At 48.4% G+C, this 25167-nt stretch overlaps 1 protein-coding gene across 1 annotated transcript; it reads right to left on the bottom strand.

The window, feature by feature from the left end:
• Window positions 1-6926: 6926 nt before the first annotated feature.
• Window positions 6927-22359, bottom strand: LOC121574911 (troponin I, slow skeletal muscle). The gene is made up of 8 exons (XM_041887586.1): window positions 22283-22359; window positions 19363-19395; window positions 19158-19164; window positions 18995-19036; window positions 18758-18889; window positions 18574-18663; window positions 15962-16138; window positions 6927-7396 (listed from the first exon to the last, which is right to left on the bottom strand). Exons 1-8 carry the CDS (start codon window positions 22342-22344, stop codon window positions 7292-7294), a joined length of 648 nt encoding a protein of 215 aa, XP_041743520.1. The 5' UTR covers window positions 22345-22359; the 3' UTR covers window positions 6927-7291.
• Window positions 22360-25167: the final 2808 nt, after the last annotated feature.

Below are 25167 nucleotides of genomic sequence, written 5' to 3'. Positions count from 1 at the left end.
GAGGCAACAGAGGGCTGAGGAAGACAGGCTTGAGGCAGGAGACATGAAAGGTGGGATGGACTCTGAGCGTCCTCGGTAGTTTGAGTCGCACTGCCACTGGATTGATCACCTTCTCCACCACAAACGGACCAATAAACTTCGGTAACAACTTCCTAGACTCAGTCCGTAACGGAAGATCCCGTGTGGCCAACCAAACCCTATCTCCGATGGTATAGGTGGGAGCGGGGATCCGGCGACGATTCGCCTGGAGCTGATACCGGTCCGAACCTCTAAGGAGTGCCTTTCTGGCCCGATGCCAGGTCCGGTGGCAACGCCGAATATGGGCCTGAACAGAAGGCACTGAGAGCTCCTTCTCCTGAGAAGGGAACAGGGGAGGTTGGTAGCCATACAGGCACTGGAAGGGAGACATCCCAGTGGCAGATGTAGGGAGAGTATTGTGGGCATACTCAACCCAAGGCAACTGAGAGGCCCAGGAGGTGGGGTTGGAAGAGACCAGACAGCGTAGCGTGGATTCCATCTTCTGGTTGGCTCTCTCCGCCTGACCATTGGATTGGGGGTGAAAACCAGATGTGAGACTGACTGTAGCTCCAATGGCCAAACAGAAGGACTTCCAGACAGCAGAGGTAAACTGAGGGCCACGGTCGGAAACGATATCACTGGGCAAACCGTGGACCCTGAAAACCTCCCTAACCAGGATCTCGGACGTCTCCGAGGCAGAGGGAAGCTTGGCAATAGGCACAAAGTGGGCGAACTTGCTGAATCTGTCCACGATAGTCAGAACGACCGTGTTCCCCTCAGAAGCGGGCAACCCCGTGACGAAGTCCAGGGCCAGATGCGACCATGGACGCCGGGGAATAGGAAGGGGATGAAGTAGTCCAGAGCTGGGCCGATTGGTACTCTTATTCTGCGCACACACTGGACAGGCAGCAACAAAACCCCGAGTATCCTCGGCCATGGCAGGCCACCAAAAACGTCTGCGAAGAAACGCCATAGTCCGAGCCACGCCGGGTGACAAGCCATCTTGCTGGCGTGGGACCATTTGAGGACAGCAGGACGAACCGACTCAGGCACAAACAACCGACCGGGTGGACCGTTACCGGGACCGGGCTGAGTCCGAAGGGCCGCCAGCACCTCCTCCTCAATCTTCCACATAACTGCTCCCACGACGCAGTTCCGGGGAGAATAGTCTCGGTCTTGGACCCACTCTCCTCCGTCTTGGAGAACATCCGGGACAAGGCGTCCGCCTTGCCGTTCTTAGATCCAGGTCGGAACGTCAGGACAAACTTGAATCGTCCGAAAAACAACGCCCACCTGGCCTGACGGGAGTTGAGACGTTTAGCCGATTGCACGTAAGCAAGATTCTTGTGGTCAGTCCAGACAATAAACGGTTGCTCCGCCCCCTCCAACCAGTGGCGCCACTCCTCCAAGGCAAGTTTCACCGCGAGAAGCTCCCGGTTACCCACATCGTAATTCCTCTCCGCAGGTGAAAGGCGACGAGAGTAGTAGGCGCAGGGATGGAGTTTACTGTCCGTGGAGCATCGCTGCGACAGGATGGCGCCAACTCCCACATCAGACGCGTCCACTTCAACAACGAACTGACGGGCCGTGTCCGGTTGAGAGAGAATCGGTGCGTTGGTGAATCGCCTCTTCAAATCCAGAAACGCTCGATCCGCCTCCGGATTCCACTTGAAGGTCCTGATGCTGGAAGTCAAGGCAGTTAATGGAGCGGCCACACGGCTGTAATCCCGGATGAATCTGCGGTAGAAATTCGCAAACCCCAAAAATCTCTGGAGCTGCAATCTCGTACGGGCTGGGCCCATTCCAGAACCGCTCTAACCTTCTCCTGGTCCATCCTAATCTCACCCCTGGAGATGATGTACCCGAGAAAGGATGTCGTGTGGGCGTGAAACTCGCACTTCTCGGCCTTCACGAACAGGCGATTCTCCAATAATCGCTGCAGAACCTGCCGGACATGCTGGACGTGGTCGGAAGGTTCCTTCGAGAAGATCAGAATGTCATCCAGGTAAACAAACACGAAGAGACCGATCATATCTCTCAGGACGTCGTTCACCATACTCTGGAATACCGCGGGAGCATTGGTCAGTCCAAACGGCATCACCTGATACTCGAAGTGCCCCATCGGTGTATTGAAACCCGTCAACCACTCGTCCCCCTCTCTGATCCGGACCAGGTGATACGCATTGCGTAGGTCTAACTTGGTGAACACCGTAGCACCCTGTAAGGAGTCGAAGGCAGAACTCATCAAGGGCAGGGGATACTTGTTCTTGACCGTGATGTCATTCAACCCCGATAATCAATACATGGTCGAAGAGAGCCATCCTTCTTACCCACAAAGAAGAATCCTGCCCCCAGGGGTGATGACGAGGGACGAACGAGACCAGCAGCTAGGGACTCCTTGATGTAGGTCTCCAACGCCTCCCGTTCAGGTCGGGAGATACTGTATAACCTTCCCTTGGGGTAGACAGCTCCAGGGACCAGGTTGATGGCACAATCATATGGTCGGTGGGGAGGGAGTGACAGAGCCTTCTGCTTACTGAAAACTTCCCCCAAATCGTGATATGTCTCGGGAACCAGGGACAAATCTGGAGGTTTAGCCTCAATCACCTGACTGGGAACCGAATGGGGGCAGGCAGTCTTGAGACAGTTAGCATGACAATCCAGGCTCCAACTCGTTACCTTGCCCGTCACCCAATCGAACGTGGGATTGTGTTCCTTCAGCCAGGGGTATCCAAGGACCAGAGGAACATGGGAAGACGGCAGAATGAAAAATGAAATCATCTCAGAATGATTCCCTGACAACCGCATCTTAACCGGTTCAGTCCTCATCGTGATACGTGCCAGACTACTGCCGTTCAGAGTGGTCGCTTCAATGGCTTCCGGCAATTGCTCCTTGGAAAGCCCCAGCTGTTCCACCAACTCGGCATCAAGAAAGCTTCCATCGGCACCTGAATCGATAAAAGCGTTAAGCGCTAAGCTCTGATTCCTGTTCACAAGGGTAGCCGGGAAGCGGGGTCTGACAGAGGTACTGAGAGGTTGAAACTGGCTCGCTAAAAGTCCTCCCAACTTTAGCGAGCCGGGCAGTTTGACGACCGCAGGGAGCAAGTGGAGATGTAATGTCCCGAGCGACCACAGTAGAGGCAGCAGTTGGTCCTACGTCTATGTTGACGCTCCTCCTTGGTTAACCCGTGCCGCCCCACTTGCATGGGTTCAGAATCGGGAGAGAGGTCCTCTCCACTACTCCTCTGTGGTGGAGAATGATCGACGTGTTCTGGTCCACCACCCGACCCGACTGGGAACTGAGAAGCTGATCGATTGGACGGACCCCATTGCTTCTCCCTCCTTCGCTCTCGGACTCGATTATCCACCCGAATAGACAAGGCTACCAAGCTGTCCAGGTCACTAGGCTCCGGATAGGAGATCAACTCATCCTTGAGCTGCTCCGACAGGCCCTGGTAAAAGGCCGCTTGCAAAGACTCCTCGTTCCATCCACTCTCCACAGCCAACGTCTTGAACTCGATCACGAAGTCGGCCACGCTGCGAGTTCCTTGGTGAAGAGAAAACAGACGCCTAGCTGCGTCCCTCCCTCGGACGGAATGGTCGAAGAGCTTCCTCATCTCGGCCGTGAACCCCTGGTATGAAGCCATGCAGGGATCCTGTCGTTCCCAAACGGCAGAAGCCCACTCCAGCGCTCGACCACGCAGCAACTCAATCAAAAAGGCTATCCTAGCCTTGTCAGTGGCATAAGAGTAGGGCTGTAGATCGAACACTAATCCACACTGCATAAGGAAGGAACGGCATCTTCCCAGCTCCCCCTCATACTTATCCGGCGTCGGCACCTTGGGCTCACGGAGGGACACAACTTCAGAAGCGGCAGGCGAGATGGGTGAAACCGGTAGTGGGTCCTCCACCGGACACTGGCGTTGGTTCTGGACCTCCGTCAGGCCGGTAGAAAGGTTCCGAACTGACAACGCGATCTCCTGTAGTACCATGCTATGATGGCCCAACATCTTCTCCTGCTGGGTAATGGCATGGCGAACAGAGTCCAGGTCCGCTGAGTTCATATTTGGCCGGATCGTTCTGTCACAGTTCCCTCAGCCAGAACCCAGAAGCAGACCAGGACAAGGAGAGTTGAACGAAAGTGAGGGTTTATTCGGATACAACAAAAGGTGCAGAATAATCCAGGGACAGAGCGGGCGGCGTGGATGAGTAGTTGGGGGTGCAGTATAGGTCCAGTGATGGCTCGGCAGCCGCCGACCATCAGGCAGAGGTGGGGTGAAGGTTCCGGACGTGTGACTGCAGGTGGAACAAAAACGGAGGTAAGGACACAAAAACTCAACAAAGTACAAAATAACAAAACTCACGCTAGATACTCTGAACTGATACACAGATACACCTACTGTTCATGGCTAACGATCCGGCAGGAACTGGATGTTGGGCCAGAGCCTAAGAAAGGTGCTGATTAGGCCCAGGTGTGCAGATTGCTAATAGGAAGCAGGTGCGGAAACCAGAGCGCTCCCCGGAGCGTTCCCGAACCCTCGGGAAACTGGAGATTACGACCAGACCCCGACTCAGACAGCCGGGATCGTTACAATAGGCCCATAATCGTATCCAGTTGGTATAGCCAAGGTTGCGAGCCTTGTGACACCACTCTGAATACTATATGATGCACGTGTCTAGGTTTACCGCTATGCAATTATTAAAAGGCTAAGGAACAAAGAGCTCAGAGATGCACAGTTAGAGACCGAGCATATATGCTATGAATATTGTGAATAACATTTACCAGTAGACATTTCACCAAATAATAATTCAAGGAATATTACTCAGAAATGTGAAGACTAAAGTTCGTATCCATTTAAAAGTAATAACATTTATTACAGTTACAGAAATAAGAATACAATTAACAAATTGTACATACCAGAAATCTTACAGTGAAAAAATACCATGCTATTGTTTGAGGAGAGTGCACAACAACAAAAAACGTATCACGGCAACTGGTTTAATACATTCACCTCTGAAGGTAAATAATGTACATACATTCAGTAATCTTGCTCTGATTTGTTATCCTAAGAGTCCCAGAGATAAAATGTAGCATAGTTTTGTTCGATAAAATCAATTTTTATATTCAAATATAGGAACTGGGTTCTACAGTTTGAACCCCTGCTGTCTCTGGCTCCACATCCACCCCGCCCGGCCATCTAGATGTGTGAAAGTTAGTGTATAAGCTAATGAGCCATCATGTAGGACATTTCTGGGAGTGTGTAAACTTATATTTTGTATTACCATATCATTTTTGTATGTTCTCTATACTTACGTACTTGAAAATTTATCAATTTACCAATTTGGCACATTTGGGCATACTTGATACAAAATAGTCCAGTATTGCAATGCTTCACTGGATCAATCTGAAACTTTGCATACACACTGCTGCCATCTAGTGGCCAAAATCTAAATTGCTTCTAAACTGCAATATTATATTGTGGCCTTTCTCTTGCATTTCAAAGATCATGGAACAAAAAAACTAAACAAAAAACATGTTTTTTTGTTTGTATTATCTTTTACCAGATCTAATGTGTTATATTCTCCTACATTAATTTCACATTTCCACAAACTTCAAAGGGTTTCATTTCAAATGGTATCAAGAATACCCACAGGGGCCAGTATGATTTAAAAATAAAAATAAAATTATACAACATGTATGCACTCACTAACTGTACGTCGCTCTGGATAAGAACGTCTGCTAAATGACTAAAATGTAAAATGTAAGAATATGCATATCCTTGCTTCAGGTCCTGAGCTACAGGCAGTTAGATTTGGGTACGTCATTTTAGGCAAAAATGGAAAAAAAAGGGTCAGATCCTTAAGAGGCTAAGCAATATTCCACAAGTAATACCGGGGTTGGTAAATAGGCTAAGACCTGGTAACAACAATTGTAACAAGGCACACCCTGTCATGACGGTCATTTTCATGTTATGACTATGTTTCAATTTCTATTAGGACGTATTTGGGTGTTTTTGGAGCCTTTCTTCATGTTTTTATTTCAAAGCACCCGTACTGCACAACGATGATAAGAGGATGAGGAAGTGAATCGCTCGTTGGGGTCAGTTTCTCAAAAACAAGTGAAATTGCAAAAAAAGTGTCTGGACCCTTCTATAACATGCCATTTACATAAAAAATTGATATTTGCTTGTAAAAAAGCAAACGTCTTCTTTAATGTTCCACCTAGCCTATCAAAGGGAAAAGCAGAGCTACTACCATATTGCTTATACCTATCAAATTATTTCAGATCTAAACCTGTGGTTGTTTCCGTGTAGCTCAGTTGGTAGAGCATGGCGTTTGCAACGCCGGGGTTGTGGGTTCGATTCCCACGGGGGGCCAGTATGAAAAATGTATGCACTCACTAACTGTAAGTCGCTCTGGATAAGAGCATCTGCTAAATGACTAAAATGTAAATGTAAATGTTTCCGGAACAGGGCCAATGTTTAGTACCCTGGCCTAAAAAATAAGTTCTCAGTAGCCAGAGAGGTACGGCAATGTTTTTCATTCTCTATTTGACTCTGATACCAAGGAGTACCAACTGTCTATTGAAGATAATGATGCCATGTTTGAGTCCATGTTTGTTCATGTATGTATAATGTCCTACAGTATCGCTGTCTGATGACTGGACTAAGGTTTTGAAGTATTTCGTTATATTTCTTACGTCAGTCATTTCAAGACAATCATAATTTACCCATGAATGTGTGTTTCTGATCTTGTTGTTACTTTTGTAAGGACATCAGCCAGGAGAGTGTAGTTGTGTGAATGGTATGCACTCTAGTAGATACTTAATCATTTGGTGTTGAAGGCTAACAACAATAGTTGGATAAACTAAATAACACATTCGCATAAATAATCATATTTTTTTGTAGTAGAAGGATAAGCCAGCAAGCAAAACATCTACATTATCTACAGCTTTAAAGTAAGACTGGCTTACTTTACTTTATCATTTATTCTCAGGCCAATATTATCGGTAAGGTTAAAGCAGAAATTGTCTTCATGCCATTTTTCACCCATAACAAAATAACATACAATTGCCATTAGCTTACAGTTTGTACTATATAAGCCACGCTGAACAAAGAATAAAACAATGTTATTAATGGCACCGAAACATGAAGCAGATACACTCACAAGAGATAAAAAGGCAAACCATTCGTACATTTGGAATGTCCAGGACTAATAAAAATGAAAGAAACACGAAACAAGGTATCCAAATGTTGAGTATTCTCTTCTGTGTCTACGGAGCGGGGCCTTTGGCTGCGTCAAACATCTTCTTCCTCCCCTCCATGCCAGACATGGCCTCCACGTTCTTCCTCCAGTCACTGACCTCCACTGTCTTCTCCTGCAAAGCGCACACACAATGGCAGTCAATATCATGACAGTAGGATGTCAGCTTCAAGTTACAAGAACAAACTGTTAGATCCTGTCATTTATGTACAGACTGAGGGAAATATTGACCTAATCTGAAACAAAACTCCAGACAGTATATTATAAAAAAATAATAGCAAAAGTAATCATTGCATCACACTATTTGTAAAAACGGCTAGCTGGAGCTGGTCTGCGCGGTCGGCTGTGAATGCCCTTACCCGTTATTAACTTATGCTGATTGCTTAGGTTCTGCTCACTACAGTGTTGTCCGGTCAGAACACCATGTTGAAGCCCATTACTCTCTTGATAGTCACCACCACACACACACACACACATACACAAGCATGGACACATCTGCTTCCATTGAAGGTAGTTCTTTATGTGTGGTTAATCCAAATGACTTGGAATCTTATTGTTGTGGTTGTATAAGGCAGTATTAGTTAAGGGTTATAACTATGCAATATAGATGTACATGAATAAATGGCAATATTCTTATAACACGTCTACAAAGGGCTATAAACACAGCATCAATATAAACATAAACCTAAACATTCACCTCTTGGAGAGAGAGAAACTAATTACTTGGCTTGAGAAGGGGACAAGATGTATGGCACTCTCTCTCCAGCCTGGTGTGAGAATCTCCAGGGCTGAGATCTTATCTGATCTGCCCTGGCCCCTCAGGGTCGTAAATTACTCTGTGCATGAGCAAGCTCCAGGAACCATCTGGGATGACTCTAGAGGCCTGCCCATGGCAGCACAATAAAACACCTTAACAAAGAGCACTATGGACAACGCTGCTGTAGCATGTGCATACAATACTATGTTTATCAATACAACAATTAAACAACTTCTGCAAAAGTACTTGTGCAACCATTGTAATAATAAGACTTATGGCAGTACAGAATAATACTCCATACGATAAACAATACGCAAAGCAGTATTGGCAATTCTAACATTAATGAATAGTTACAGCCATACAGTAGAACATATGGCTGAAACGTATCAAAGTAACTTTAAGTAATTAGTGGTAATTACCTATTATTACACAGCATGTAAAAACCCCAATAAACCCCACTGCAACTTACATTTCGATACACGCACAACATTCAGACATTCGTGTTACTGTCGACAATAAAAAGTCCTCAGAAAACGTGCATCTTCTCTCTTCAGACGACGGTAACACTCTGACCTGAGTGGACCGGTGCTGTCACGGTCGTTGAAGAACGGGTCAGACCAAGGTGCAGCGTGAAATGCATACATGTTTATTAAACAATAAACAAAACAATAAACAACGAAACGTGACGTCGGAAGGCTATACACTAACAAGCCAAACACCGAACACAAACAAGATCCCACAACACAGGCAGGAAAACTGGCTGCCTAAGTATGATCCCCAATCAGAGACAACGAGCGACAGCTGCCTCTGATTGGGAATCACACCCGGCCAAACATAGAAATAGAAACATAGAAAAACCCCCACATATATTCACACCCTGACCAAACTAACTAGAGTCTATAGGTCAGGGCGTGAGAGTACCCCACCCCCAAAGGTGCAGACTCCGGCCGCACAAACCTGACTTAACAGGGGAGGGTCCGGGTGGGCTTCCAGCCTCGGTGGCGGCTCCGGCTCCGGCTCCGGGCGTGACATCTCCTCCCTTACTGACTCCGCGTTGCACCCCGGACCGGTCTGGACCTCAACGCGGAGCTTCCCCTCTCAGTCCTCCCACGATGCACCGATCCCTGTCCGGACCCTGGTGTGGGAGACTCCGAACCTAGAGAGGGGCTGACGTCTGGACCCGGAGTGGAGCCGCTGACCGGAGCTGAATTGGACACCGGTGGAGCGGACTGCTCTAGCTCCGGAGTGGAGCCGCTGACCGGAGCTGAACTGGACACCGGTGGAGCGGACTGCTCTAGCTCCGGAGTGGAGCAGCTGACCGGAGCTGGACTGGACCCCGGTGGAGGGGAATGCTCTGGCTCCGGAGTGGAGCAGCTGACCGGAGCTGGACTTGGCACTGGTGGAGCGGACTGCTCTGGCTCCGGAGTGGAGCTGCTGACCGGAGCTGGACTTGGCACCGGTGGAGCAGACTGCTCAGGCTCCGGAGTGGAGCAGCTGACCGGTGCTGGACTAGGCCCCGGTGGAACGAGCACGGGCCGTGCCGGACTGGAAACACGCACCCCTGGTCTGGTGCGAGGAGCAGACACGGACCAGACCGGACTGGGAACACGCACCACTGGTCTGGTGCGAGGAGCAGGCACGGGCCGGATCGGACTGGGAACACGCACCACTGGTCTGGTGCGAGGAGCAGGCACGGGCCGGACCGGACTGGGAACACGCACCACTGGTCTGGCGCGAGGAGCAGGAATGGGCCGGGCCGGACTGGGAACACGCACCACTGGTCTGGTGCGAGGAGCAGGAACGGGCCGGGCCAGACTGGGAACACTCACCACTGGTCTGGTGCGAGGAGCAGGTACGGGCCGGACTGGGAACACGCACACTGGCTTGGTGCGAGGAAGAGGAACAGGCCGGGCCGGACTGGCGACACGCACCACTGGCTTGGTGCGGGGAGCAGGCACGGGCCGGACCAGACTGGGAACACGCACCACTGGTCTGGTGCGAGGAGCAGGAACGGGCCGGGCAGGACTGGGAACACGCACCACTGGCCTGGTGCGAGGAGCTGGAACGGGCCGGGCCGGACTGGGAACACGCACCATTGGTCTGGAGCGAGGAGCAGGAACGTGCCGGGCCGGACTGGGAACACTCACCACTGGTCTGGTGCGAGGAGCAGGTACAGGCTGGGCCGGACTGGGAACACGCACCACTGGCTTGGTGCGAGGAAGAGGAACAGGCCGGGCCGGACTGGCGACACGCACCACTGGCTTGGTGCGGGGAGCAGGCACGGGCCGTACCGGACTGGGAATACGCACCACTGGCTTGGTGCGAGGAGCAGGAATGGGCCGGGCCGGACTGGGAACACGCACCACTGGCTTGGTGTGGGGAGCAGGTACGGGGCGTACCGGGCTGGCGACACGCACCACTGGTTTGGTGCGAGGAGCAGGGACGGGCCGTACTGGACTGGGAACACGCACCACTGGCTTGGTGCGAGTAGCAGGCACGGGCCGTACCGGACTGGGAACACGCACCACAGGTCTGCTGCGAGGAGCAGGAACGGGCCGGGCCGGACTGGGATCACGCACCACTGGCTTGGTGCGGGGAGCAGGTACGGGGCGTACTGGGCTGGCGACACGCACCACTAGTTTGGTGTGAGGAGCAGGCACGGGCCTTACCGGACTGGGAACACGCACCACTAGCTTGGTGCGAGACGCAGGCACGAGGTGTACCGGACTGGGAACTGATGTTAGAGATCTCCGACAGTACCAGTCTTTCACTCTCCGCGCCCAGTCCTCCTCCCGTGAGGACTCTCCCTGAGCCCCCACGAGTGCAGTGGTCTTCTCTGTCGCTCCCCGACCACCCTTTTAGCCCCCCCCAAAAAAATTATTGGGACTGTCTCTCGGGCTTCCTCCTCGGCCGGCGCCTTCTGTGTTGCCGTTGCTCCACTCCTGCCTGGGCTTCCTCCTTCGCCCAGGGTCCTCCACCAGCCAATATCTCCTCCCAAGTCCAAAATGACTTCCCCACCTGAGTCCAGGATGTCTGCTCCTGGGCACGCTGCTTTGTCCATTTTTGGTGGGATCTTCTGTCACGGTCGTTGAAGAACGGGTCAGACCGAGGCACAGCGTGAAATGAATACATGTGTATTAAACAATAAACAAAACAATAAACAACAAAACGTGACGTCGGAAGGCTATACACTAACAAGCCAAACACAGAACACAAACAAGATCCCACAACACAGGCAGGAGAACTGGCTGCCTAAGTATGATCCCCAATCAGAGACAACGAGCGACAGCTGCCTCTGATTGGGAATCACACCCGGCCAAACATAGAAATAGAAACATAGAAAAACCCACACATATATTCACACCCTGACCAAACTAACTAGAGTCTATAGGTCAGGGCGTGATAGGTGCAGTGTCCGGATGCGCATTTCCAAGTGCTCTGATTGGTTGGAAATGGCAGGGCTATGATGGGTAGAGCACGGCGCTTGTAACGCCAAGGTAGTGGGTTCGATCCCCGGGACCACCCATACACAAAAAATGTATGCACGCATGACTGTAAGTCGCTTTGGATAAAAGCGTCTGCTAAATGGCATATTATTTATATTATTTATGGGTGAGGGCTAACTAAGGTAGGATGAACAGCCAAACTAAAGGGACTGAAGCGAAACTGACGGGACTGTGAGGGAAACTTAGGTAGAGAGGAGAGCAGCAGGACGGCATTTTAAAACATGTTTTTACAGCCGCCACAATATTTCTTATGGAAATATTAACATCCATGAAAAGGCCTCTAACCTAAATGGCACAGTCTCTAATGGGGGCCACAGCACTTAAAAGGCCAAAGTCTCTGAAAAGCCACAGGCCTCGAAGGGGGAGCTTGGTCCTAGCATGCCTAATCTTACCCGGCAGGACAGGCAGGGCTTAGGGAGGTACACAGAGTTGCAGGGACAGTCCTGGGCCGCCCCATGGAATGCCACGCGGGTGGCGGAGGGCCCTCTAACTCAGCTGGTGCAGGGCAGTTGGGCCCCATCCTTGGACGCTGAGTACAATGCCGTAGGCTGGCCACAGCTGAAGTAGGTGGCTCTCCTACTGCGTCAGAGAAATGTGGTATGCCAGCCACAACTGTCATCTCACTGGCTGCGGCTGAGGCTGGTGACTCTTTCACCACTGCTGAAAGCGATGGCTCCCATGGTAGAGCAGGTGGGGACCCATGGGCTAGGATCAACAGGGATCTGGAGGCAGGGGCCGGCTGGGCCCCAGAGACGAGGTCAGGTGGCCTCCCACTTGGGAAGGGCTGAGGGTCGCCCAAGGCAGGCGGCCCCCCCAGAACTAGAGACAGCAGGCCCCCCGGATCAGGGAAGAGTGGGTCCCCTAGGTCAGGGAGCTGAGGGCCTAGCAGGGCAGGGAACTTGTAGCCTAGCGCTAGTATAGGCGACTGGGTGCCGGTTGAGGCTGAGAGCTGCAAACTGACTAGGGGCAGGGACTGCACACCTAGAGGAGCAGATAACTCTGGGTATAGCGGGACGGGAGACCAAGGGCCTAGAACTAGGGCAGGATGTTTGGCATGTAGCACTGAGGGAGCTGACTGTTTGCAAACTGAGGCTGGGGGCTGTGGAGCAACTGAGGTTAGAGGCTGCAGACCTAGTGGGGCAGAGAACCTATAGCCTGGTGGAGCAGTGGACTGAGGGCCAACTAGGCCTGACAGGGAAACTGACTCCGGACCTGAAAGGGAAACTCACTCTGGACCTGGCAGGGTAACTGACTCTGAACCTGAGGTTAGAGGCTGCAGACCTAGTGGGGCAGAGAACCTATAGCCTGGTGGAGCAGTGGACTGAGGGCCAACTAGGCCTGACAGGGAAACTGACTCCGGACCTGAAAGGGAAACTCACTCTGGACCTGGCAGGGTAACTGACTCTGAACCTGCCAGGGAAATTGAGTCTGGACCTGACAGGGAAACTGACTGTGGACCTGACAAGGAAACTGACTCTGGACCTGACAGGGAAACTGACTCTGGACCTGAGAGGGAAACTGACTCTGAACCTGAGAGGGAAAACGATCCTGAACCTGATAGGGAAAGTGACACTGGAACTGCCAGGGGAAAGAACTGAGGGCTAGGAGAGCAGTAGAGCTCTGGGCCTACTGGAGAAACGGGTACCTTTGAGCCTAGCAGGACAGGAACCTGATGACCCACCTGGGCTAGAGACTGAGGGCTGACTAATGCTGGAGACAGCAGACCTATTGTAGCTGGAGACTAAGGACCTAGTGCTAGGGACTGAGGGCAGACAAGGGCTGAGGACTGAGAACCTAGCGCATGTAATTTGTGTCCCAGCAAGGCAGGATGCTCTAAGCCTGGTGGACTAGGGATATGTGGACTGACTGTGTCTGGAGACAGCGAGCCTAGTACAGCAAACTTGAGGCCTAGCTGGGCAGGAGGCTCTAAACCTGGCAGTATAGGCAACTACCTACCAACTAAGGCAGGGGGCTGTGATCTGACCAGGGCAAGAGACTGCAGATCTACAGACAGGGCACCTAACTTAGAGCCTGGCAGGGCAGAGGGCTCTAAACCTGGCGGGATAAGCAACTGCAAAGCAATGAAGGCAGGGGGCTGAAATCCAAGCAGGGCAGGAGACTGCAGACCTGCAAACGGGCCAGCTAACTTAAGGCCTAGCATGGCAGGGGGCTCTAAGCCTGGTGGGCTAGGATGCTGCGTACCCAATAAGGCAGGGGTCTGCAGTCTGTGCAGGGCAGGATACTTCATACCTGATGACAAAGCGAATGTGGGCCCTAGCTGGGTAGGATACCTAGGGCCTGGCAGAGCAACAAACTTAGGGGCTACTAGTACAGGGAACTGTGGCCCTAGAACGACAGAGGACTGGGGTCCTAGCAGTATGGTAGTGGTAGGAGTCCGGGAACCTAAGTCAGACCAGCGTGAACCTGCAACTAGGGCTAGAGACTGACGACCGGGTACGGCCGGAAACTCAGAGCCTACTGGGGGAGCAGGATACATCTGATCTACCGATGGGCCGGGATACTCTTGACCTACTGAGGGGGGCAGGATAGACTGGACCTACCGGGAAGGCAGGAAATGTAAATCCCATGAGGGAGGTAGGGAACTTAAACCCCATGAGGGAGGCAGGGAACTCTGACCCTACGTCTAGGTCAGGGGAGATATCAAAGGTGCCTTCTGGTGGGTCAACTGGGGCGATGTCTGGCATGTCCCCCATGGAAAGGACTGGAGGGTCCCCTGATGCAAGGTCTGGAAGATCTGGAGGTATTGGGGTCCTCGAGGCTGGAGCTAGCAGGGTGCTAGCAGGCGGGACCAGCAGGGACCCCAGGCCTGGGACCGGCAGGTCACACCAGGCAGGAGCCGACAGGGCCGCACCAGCATGAGTGGTCTGAGGCCTTGTGACCACAGGCTGGGACTTGACAGCGGCAGTGTGTACTTCTAAGACAGGCCAGGGCTGATCCCACCAGGCCGTGACTGGAGAGGCCCCAACGTCTGGGCTGTACTTGACCTCTGCAGTAGCTGCAGGCTGTTGCTCCATCCTAGGAGCAGACGAAGAATCCACTGCGGGCTTGGGCTCTGGGCCAGGAGCAAGGAGGGGCTCCTGAGGGAGATCAGGTGAAGTTATTCTGGCTGAAGGTTTCAGGGCAGCAGACAGTCAAACCTCGGGCACCCGAGCATCTGTCTCGACTAGCATGATCTCCTCACAGGGAGGAGAGGGCGAGTCCACAACGGCAACCAGAACAGGCCCCATGGCTGCGGCTGGCTGTGGCTCCACGACTGGAGTGGGAGTCTCCTTAACTATGGCTAGTCAAGGTTCTGGCTGAGGGGGGTGCAGACCTTGGTGTGGTGGACTGTGCACTCTGGAGTTGTCTTCATCTGCTGGGGAGCTAGGCCGCTCTGGGGAGCAGAAGTGGAATGGATGCTGCCTCTGGTCAGGGGGGCCTAGAAGGACGTCAGTCGGAAGAGTGGCTGGATCACCTCGGGGGGAAGTGGCTCTCCCGACACTCTGGTAGATACGACGTAGGCTCCAGCCGGGGGGGCCTGGAGTGACGACGATCTGTTGAATAGCTGGGGACGTAGTGGGGGTCTCAATGGTCCGGTGAGGGTGGTGAACGCTCAGACCAGGAGGGAGTAGTGTCTCTCAGAGGAGTAGCAGGGCCAACTTGGGGAGTATCGGCAGTGATGGCACTCCCATGGCGGTGACGATTGCTCTAGCCGGGGTCAGGAGAGTAGCGGCAGTAACGGCGCTCCCGCGGCGGTGACTCAGGCCGGCAGGGCCTAAAGTACGCCATCCTGAGCTCTTCTTGCTCATGACGCAGGCCCTCATATTTCCTCTGCAGCTCCCAACTGGAGACGGGGCCTGGAGTAGGGCTGGTAGTCTCTTAGATGAGAGAGTTGTGTAGGGCCTCGCAGCTCATCTTCCTCAGGTGCATGACCGTTTTGTGGGTTGTGGGTGGTGACAGGCGTCTCTTGGCAAGACTCACAGGCTCCTGTTAGGGGCACCTCAACATCTCAACTGTAACAGGTCAGAATCCGGTGATTTAATGGGCCATGTAAAAACTTCTAGCTGGATCCGTCTAAGCGGTTGGCTGTAGATGCCTTCACCCACTAGTGACTTAACGCTCTTAACTCTACTTTGGTCTGACCGCACTCCAAGAACCAAGAACCAATCAGATGTTCCAAATCCAGAGTTTCATTCTATAGTTCACCACCACACATTAGCACACACAAAGATCACTTCTTTAAAATAAACACTGAAAACTCGGTCGCCAGCCAAACTTGCGTGACTTAAGGGAAACTGAAGGGACTGTGAGGGAAAGTTAGGTAGAGAGGAGAGGAGCAGGACAGCCTTTTCTTTACACTATTATTTACTACCTTTGGTCTGATGAGGACCCACTAAATCTACCAGGGCTAACATACCTTCTCTGTGTCCTCCTTCTTGACTGACTTGAGGTTTGTCCGGAGGTCCATTGAGACCTTGTGTTTGGAGCCCAGAAGGGAGCGCAGGATGGCGTCAGCAGAGACCCTCACCCTCCTCAGGTTGGGCCGCTTGAACTTCCCCCTGAGGTCCAGAACCTTGATGTTCAGGTCCTTGATCTGTGGGACAGAAGAGGTGGACAATCATAGAGATAAAACTAAAGTTTCAATATTTATGGGCATCTGGGACCACAATGGAAATAAGTATCAGACTTTATTGTGCAATCCCGGCGATTATTATTATTATTTTTTGACAAATAAAATCAATCAATCATCTCAGACTAAACCATCTTTAAGGTTAACCCTTGGAGGCGACCATTCCGTGGGTACATGGACTACATTCAGAAGGTACACTGTTTTACACAAATGTGTTTTGCACAAATGTCTTTACATCCCTGTTAGCGAGCATTTCTCCTTTGCCAAGATAATCTATCCACCTGACAGCTATGGCATATCAAGAAGCGGACTAAAAAGTATGATCATTACACAGGTGCACCTTGTGCTGGGGACAATAAAAGGCCACTCTAAAATGTGCAGTTTTGTCACAAAACACAATGCCACAGATGTCTCAAGTTTTGAGGGAGTGTGCAATTGACATGCTGACTGCAGGAATGTCCACCAGAGCTGTTGCCAGAGAATTTAATGTTGATTTCTCTACCATAAGCTGCCTCCAACGTCGTTTTAGAGAATTTGGCAGCACGTCCAACCGGCCTCACAACCACAGACCACGAGTATGGCGTTGTGTGGGCGAGCAGTTTGCTGATGTCAGCGTTGTGAACAGAGTGCCCCATGGCGGTGGGGTTATGGTATGGGATCCTGAGGCCCATTGTCGTGCCATTCATCCACCGCAATCACCTCATGTTTCAGCATGATAATGCACAGCCCCATGTCGCAAGGATCTGTACACAATTCCTGGAAGCTGAAACTGTCCCAGTTTTTCATGGTCTCGATACTCACCAGACATGTCACCCATTGAGCATGTTTGGGATGCTCTGGATCGATGTGTATGACAGCGTCTTCCAGTTCCCGCCAATATCCAGCAACTTAGCACAGCCATTGAAGAGGAGTGGGACAACATTCCACAGGCCACAATCAACAGCCTGATCAACTCTATGTGAAGGAGATGTGTCGCCCTGCATGAGCCAAATGGTGGTCACACCAGATACTGACTGGTTTTCTGATCCACACCCCTACTTATAAAAAAAAAATATATAGGTATCTGTGACCAACAGATGCATATCTGTACTCCCAGTCATGTGAAATCCATAGATTATGGCCTATTTTATTAATTTGAAGTGACTGATTTCCTTATGTGAACTGTAACTCAGTAAAATCTTTGAAATTGTTGCATGTTGCGTTTATATTTTTGTTCAGTATACAAAAGCATGTGGACACCCCTTCAAATTAATGGATTCGGCTATTTCAGCCACACCCATTGCTGACAGGTGTATAAAATAGAGCACAGAGCCATGCAATCTCCATAGACAAACACTGGCAGTAGAATGGCCTTACTGAAGAGCTCAGTGACTTTCAACGTGGCCCCGTCATAGGATGCCACCTTTCCAACAAGTCAGTTTGTCAAATTTCTTACCTGCTAGAGCTGCCCCGGTCAACTGTAAGTGCTGTTATTGTGAAGTGGAAACGTCTAGGAGCAACAGTGGCTCAGCCGCAAAGTGTTAGGGACTGCCTCTCACTACCGAGTTCCAAACTGCCTCTGGAAGCAACATCAGCACAATAACTGTTTGTCGGGAGCTTCATGTAATGGGTTTCCATGGCCGAGCAGCGGCTAAGATCAACCTAAGATCACCATGGGCAATGCCAAGCGTCGGCTGGAGTGGTGTCAAGCTCGCCGCCATTGGACTCTGGAGCAGTGGAAATGTGTTCTCTGGAGTGATGAATCACGCTTCACCATCTAGCAGTCCGACGGACTAATCTGGGTTTGGCGGATGCCAGGAGAACGCTACCTGCCCGAATGCACAGTGCCAACTGTAAAGTTTGGTGGAGGAGGTATAATGTTCTGGGGCTGTTTTTCATGGTTCAGCCTAGGCCCCTTAGTTCCAGTGAAGGGAAATCTTAACGCTACCGCATACAATTACATTTAAGGTGATTCTGTGCGTCCAACTTTGTGGCAACAGTTTGTGGAAGGCCCTTTCCTGTTTCAGCATGACAATGCCCTCGTGCACAAAATGAGGTCCATACAGAAATGGTTTGTCAAGATCGATGTGGAAGAACTTGACTGGCCTGAGCCCTGACCTCAACCCCATCGAACACCTTTGGGATGAGTTGGAACGCCGACTGCGAGCCAGGCCTAATCGCCCAACATCAGTGCCCGACCTCACTAATGCTCTTGTGGCGAAATGGAAGCAAGTCTCAGCAGCAATGTTCCAAATCTAGTGGAAAGTCTTCCCAGAAGTGGAGGCTGTTATAGCAGCAAAGGGCGGACCAATTCCATATTAATGCCCATGATTTTGGAATGAGATGTTCGACGAGCAGTTGTCCACATACTTTTGGTCTTGTACTTAATGTTTCAAGCAGCACCATGTAGGCTACCTTACCTCTCTGGTGTTGTGCATGACTTTGGCTTCAATGTCATATCGCTCCTCATCCACCACATCAACCTTGGCATGTAACTCCTGACATAACTCCTGTTGGGGAAATTAGAATTAGCAATGAGGTACCCAGCACCCAGAACAATAAACAGTCAACAGGTTTACTGAATGCATGTATGGAAGGGTGTACCTGGAGCTCAGCAAAGGACAAGCCACCTGTCTGTAAGGGAGGAGCTCTCTCTGCCAGATACCTCTCCTTCTCCTCCTCTTTATCCACAGTCTCCTGCTCCATCTCTTCCTTCGCCTTGGCCACCATTAAGCTCTGAAAACACATTTCAGTTTTGAAAATGTATTGCCTCATATGACTGAGGTAGTTGTCAAACAGTCCAGGGTTATTGCTGTAATCATCGTGTGGCTATAGACTCACCTTAAGCATGATCTTACGGGAGGCAGAGATCTTCAACTTTTGCTTCAAAAATATTAAATCAATTTGATTAATTTAGTTATAGTCAAATTGTGATTGACAGTATAATAATGTCTCAATTAATCAGAGTTTATCAGCATTTATGTAATGCAATTAGAGATCTTACCTCTTGTCTGTAAAGAAAAAACACACATTTTAGTGTAAACGTCATTTAGCATAAGAGATAAAGTATCTGAAATACTTCCCAAAGTGGCAGACAGAATTTATCAGGCAGTCATTGCTAGTGTTTCTAAAGATAACTGCCATGTGCTGTCTGACCCTTCTCTTAAAGGGGTCTGCTGGAAAAGAAAACAGAAACATGATATACTTACACTTGATCCGGCATCTCGGCAATGTAGATTTCCCTAGAAGACAAAAAGAAAACCTCTTGTTTCTGAAGTGCTTGATGACAGACACCATTAGTCTACTGTAATTAGGCCTCCCATTTCAATTCCCTTGATACATCATCATAGCTTTCAATGGATTGATATACAAAGCAATTGGATGATTCTACAGTATATTGTCAACTTTATGAAAATTATCTATCATACCCATGTAATATGACTGAAAAACAACAAAAGTTTAACAGATTTCTGGTTATTAATTCCTTTGGTTAAATGAACTACAGTGACCCATTCGTACATAATTTAGTTGTTTACAATCTAGCCACTACAGTACATTATCACAGTTGTTATTCTCCACCTACTACAGTACATTATTATGGTTGTTATTCTCCACCTACTACAGTACATTATTATGGTTGTTTTTCTCCACCTACTACAGTATATTATCATGGTTGTTATTCTATTATCCACCTACTATAGTACATTATCAAGGTTGTTATTCTCCACCTACTACAGTACATTATCAAGGTTGTTATTCTCCACCTACTACAGACATTATCAAGGTTGTTATTCTCCACCTACTACAGTACATTATTATGGTTGTTATTCTCCACCTACTACAGTATATTATCATGGTTGTTATTCTATTCTCCACCTACTATAGTACATTATCATGGTTGTTATTCTCCACCTACTACAGACATTATCAAGGTTGTTATTCTCCACCTACTACAGTACATTATTATGGTTGTTATTCTCCACCTACTACAGTATATTATCATGGTTGTTATTCTATTCTCCACCTACTATAGTACATTATCAAGGTTGTTATTCTCCACCTACTACAGTACATTATCAAGGTTGTTATTCTCCACCTACTACAGTACATTATTATGGTTGTTATTCTCCACCTACTACAGTATATTATCATGGTTGTTATTCTATTCTCCACCTACTATAGTACATTATCAAGGTTGTTATTCTCCACCTACTACAGTACATTATTATGGTTGTTATTCTCCACCTACTACAGTACATTATCATGGTGTTATTCTCCACCTACTACAGTACATTATCAAGGTTGTTATTCTCCACCTACTACAGTACATTATTATGGTTGTTATTCTCCACCTACTACAGTACATTATCAAGGTTGTTATTCTCCACCTACTACAGACATTATCATGGTTGTTATTCTCCACCTACTACAGTACATTATCACAGTTGTTATTCTCCACATACTACAGGACATTATCACGGATGTTATTCTCCACCTACTACAGTACATTATCACGGATGTTATTCTCCACCTACTACAGTACATTAGCAAGGTTGTTATTCTCCACCTACTACAGTACATTATCACGGTTGTTATTCTCCACCTACTACAGTACATTATCACAGTTGTTATTCTCCACCTACTACAGTACAATATCACAGTTGTTATTCTCCACCTACTACAGTACATTATCACAGTTGTTATTCTCCACCTACTACAGTACATTATCATGGTTGTTATCCTCCACCTACTACAGTACAATATCAAGGTTGTTATTCTCCACCTACTGCAGTACATTATTATGGTTGTTATTCTCCACCTACTACAGTATATTATCATGGTTGTTATTCTATTCTCCACCTACTATAGTACATTATCATGGTTGTTATTCTCCACCTAATACAGTACATTATTATGGTTGTTATTTTCCACCTACTACAGTACATTATCACAGTTGTTATTCTCCATCTACTACAGTACATTATCACGGCTGTTATTCTCCACCTACTACAGTACATTATCATGGTTGTTATTCTCCACCTACTACAGTACATTATCATGGTTGTTATTCTCCACCTACTACAGTACATTATCATGGTTGTTATTCAACACCTACTACAGTACATTATCAGCAGGTTAAAAGTGGTCACTCAGGGCTCCAAGTGGTCTACTTAACCAGACCCTAATACTACATCTGACTCTCTGGCCTGGGGTCTGGAGTCTGTGGTCTGTAGCCTGTGTTATGGAGCCTGGGGTCTGGAGCCTGGAGACCGTGGCCCATCCCCCTTCTGCTGACAATGGCTCTCCCCCAGATAATAAAGTGATGGCAGACAGGGGGAGAGGCGTGCATCGGCCCTGGCATGGTAACTATTCCAGACAGATAACGATCCCAGCTTTCTCCTGCTCATTTCTACTGGATAACGCTCCACAAATAGACCTGTCTGGCTGCCTTCTCCTTAAAGGGACCAGGAGGTTGGAATTTAGAGGTTCTTTATTAGAATTTCCAATTCCATAAGGAATGTCGCAGTGTCCAGTTTAGATAGGAACCCAGTGTGAATGATTAGTAATATGAAACCGATGTGGAATAGTTAGAGGTTATGGGAATAACTATAAAACATTAAAAACCTGTACAACTTCTTTAATTCTGTTGGGATTTATTGTCTGAGTCAAATCTTTATTGCCACAGTCAAATCCCACAAATAAAATACAATTCATTAGATCAAAAGAGAAATTGGAAAACTCAAATCAGTTGGAAACCTGAAATTCCAAAATTAATTTCCCAAACAAATTAATAGTAAAAAGAAAAGACGGAAAACCTATAATTTAATTCCAGATTTTTCTTAGAGGCCTATCCATTAAATGGGATTTTTTAGATATGCTTCTGATTTACAGTTTAATTTTGCCCTTACGTAAATAGTATCTAAGATGTTTTCAAAATATCTCAAAACTAAAATAAATAGTAAATTACTCAATACTGGCCGATATTCTACATACTGAAATAGACAGAAAATTATGATAATACAATTAATAATGTTCTGCAATTATACCTGAACCTCAAATTCAAAGAATACAGAAAAGTTCTAAGTATTGTCTCCTCAATATCAGAATGAGAGAGGAGTTGTGTCTTACCTTCCTGTGCTGAGGTGGGAGACGTTCCGTAGAGGCTCAGAGTGCTGCGGAGATGAATGCATCAGAGTATTTAACTCAGCCTCCCATTGTCCTTCCTGCTCGTCACTAGGACCCCTAAATAGAACACACACACACACGCCATAGGGGTGGTCTCCCTAATCCACTGCTTATAATGCTGAACTTTCCAGTCATACTTTTGGTTAGGGATGTTGGGGGCTGGACGTTGTTATCTTAACTCAGTCACGGTGACTGACAACAGCCAGCAATGAAAAGTACGTGGAGGAAGTTGTCCAAATGAACGTAGCTCTGTATTTTACTCTATTCAGACTACATGATGGAGTTTTGCTAAGTGATCCAATAGGTTGGTTCTGCTGGCAGTTTGGTTGCTGTGTTCTCTGTTGGCTGGCAATGAGAGAGATTCTGCAGGCAGTTTGGTTGCTGTGTTCTCTGTTGGCTGGTAATGAGAGAGATTTTGCAGGCAGTTTGGTTTGTGTTCTCTGTTGGTTGGTAATGAGAGAGATTCTGCAGGCAGTTTGGTTGCTATGTTCTCTGTTGGCTGGTAATGAGAGAGGTTTTGCAGGCAGTTTGGTTGCTGTCAGTACTTAATTTGTAAATTGAGAGGTGCCGGAACAAAAAGTGATTATCATCACTTTTGCGTACTGGCATAGAACAGTAGAGTTCAGGCGCTTGCAGAAGTTGCACACACAGGGAAAATAATGTGTAGCCTAGGGTCCGGGAAAATGTTGGACTTTTATAAATGCATTTCATGCAATTCTACATCATTTTAGATGACTGCAGACTTTATCAGAATCTTTTTTAATACCTCACAAAGGATCGAAATGACAGGCTACTTTGACACCGACAAACTGAGAATCTGAGTTGAATAAAAACGACATTGTCTTGAATCTATCAATAGCCCAGGCCTAGGTGTGTGGAGACACACATATTGTACAATATTGGGAGAAAATTATAGTCCTAAAAAAAGCTTTCCACTTTCACTGACTCGCCAAATGATGTGCAGCTCACTCATTGGCCGATGCGCCAGTAGCAAAAGCTTATCTCTCTCTTGTTTTAATAATCATTTTTCAAATGACCCTTTTATTTTCCTCATTCCTTTGATTTATAGAGGAACATCAAAATAGACAACGACATATTCAGCAAATTTATGAGCCACACATAGAATATTCCGTAAAAATGTCAGTGTGTGATTGTGAAGGATAAGGAGGTCTTCAAATATAACAGCATGTGTAATGGGGATATATTTGGAAATGTGATTTATAAGTTATAAAGGGGTTTTGGAGGTTCCTGTTCAGTTTACCTCAGTTTGTTTCAGATATCTATTATGCATGTAGAATTACTCCATCTGCAATCAACTGGTCATCTCTCCCACTGTCCAAGTCTACCCTGTCCAGCTGGCAGATTATTTGCTCAGTCATTCATGTATCCATGATCATTTAATGTTTTATTTTATTTGTAAAGTTGATAACTTGGCAGCCTAAAGACAGATTAGTCTTCTCTTTTCAGCAGGATCCATTTGCTTTCTAACCTGTGTTTTCCCGCTATTATATTTGAAAAACTGCAATGGCCTGTTTTGGCTTCATGCTGTTCACTGACAGATTTCTGCGCGTTCCCGACTGTAGGAATGCCTTGTGATTGGGATACACACAATCCACAGCTAGGCTATAAGCTATTGATCCTCTGTGGCTAAATGATCAGCCTACTCCTGGTGCAGTATTCAGAACTATTTCATTTATTTCTGAACAGAAAGCAGTAATTCTATAACTTTGGCAAATGTATTTCAATGTATCAAGGGTGCTGCAGCACCTCCAGCACTTTTTCTGCAGCTATGATTCTATAAGGAAATAAATTAAGAAGTTCAACGCTGGAGAGATGAGCGTTGCAGGCTCATGTCTATCAGAGCAGAGAGAGAGAGCGAGATCATAGAATGGCACGCTTTTCTCTCTCACCACATGAAGAAAATCAAGTGAGGAGACCATTAATGACAAACTTCAACGTCTCAAGTCAAAAGATGTTCATCCAAGTTTATATAGCCTCTGTTTAAATCATAACAATAAAGATTGGTTGGTTAGGTGCATGTTCTTTCCCCCCCCTTTTTCGTAATATCCAAAACCATTCTTAGCTAGACTATACATCTGTTTCAATATCCCGGCAGGGCTAAGTGGGACCTCCAGAGTTAGTCTTGTCCCATCGCGGCAGCTCCCCTACAGACTCGGGAGAGGCGAAGGTCGTGAGCCATGCATCCTACGAAACACGACCCCGACAAGCCGCACTGCTTCTTGATACACTGCTCGCTTAACCCGGAAGCCAGCAGCACCAATGTGTCGGAGGAAACACCGTACAGCTGGGGACCGAAGTCAGCATGCATGCTCCCGGCCCGCCACAGGAGTCTCTAAAGCGCGATGGGACAAGGACATCCTGGCCGGCCAAACCCTCCCCTAACACTGACGACGCTGGGCCAATTGCACCCCCTCATGGGTCTCCCGGTCGCGGCCGGCTGCGACACAGCCTGGGATCGAACCAGGGTCTGTAGTGACGCCTCTAGCACAGCGATGCAGTGCTTTAGACCGCTGCGCCACTCGGGAGGCCGGACAGGTGCATTTTCTAACACCACACTCCCACTCTCTATCTATCTTGCCACTTGAATCACTGGCCATTGCTGTGGTTCAAATCCCGGCCTTATCTTAGCTCATTGGTCACCATAGCAACACCCACCCGTAGTATGCGCTCCAGCAGGTACAGTGGGGAAAAAAAGCATTTAGTCAGCCACCAATTGTGCAAGTTCTCCCACTTAAAAAGATGAGAGAGGCCTGTAATTTTCATCATAGGTACACGTCAACTATGACGGACAAAATGAGGCAGAAAAA

This window comes from Coregonus clupeaformis, chromosome 10 (assembly GCF_020615455.1).
Source record: "Coregonus clupeaformis isolate EN_2021a chromosome 10, ASM2061545v1, whole genome shotgun sequence".
NCBI lineage: Eukaryota > Metazoa > Chordata > Actinopteri > Salmoniformes > Salmonidae > Coregonus > Coregonus clupeaformis.
Note: the sequence above shows the minus strand (reverse complement) of the source record. Positions and strands in the feature narration are given on the sequence as shown.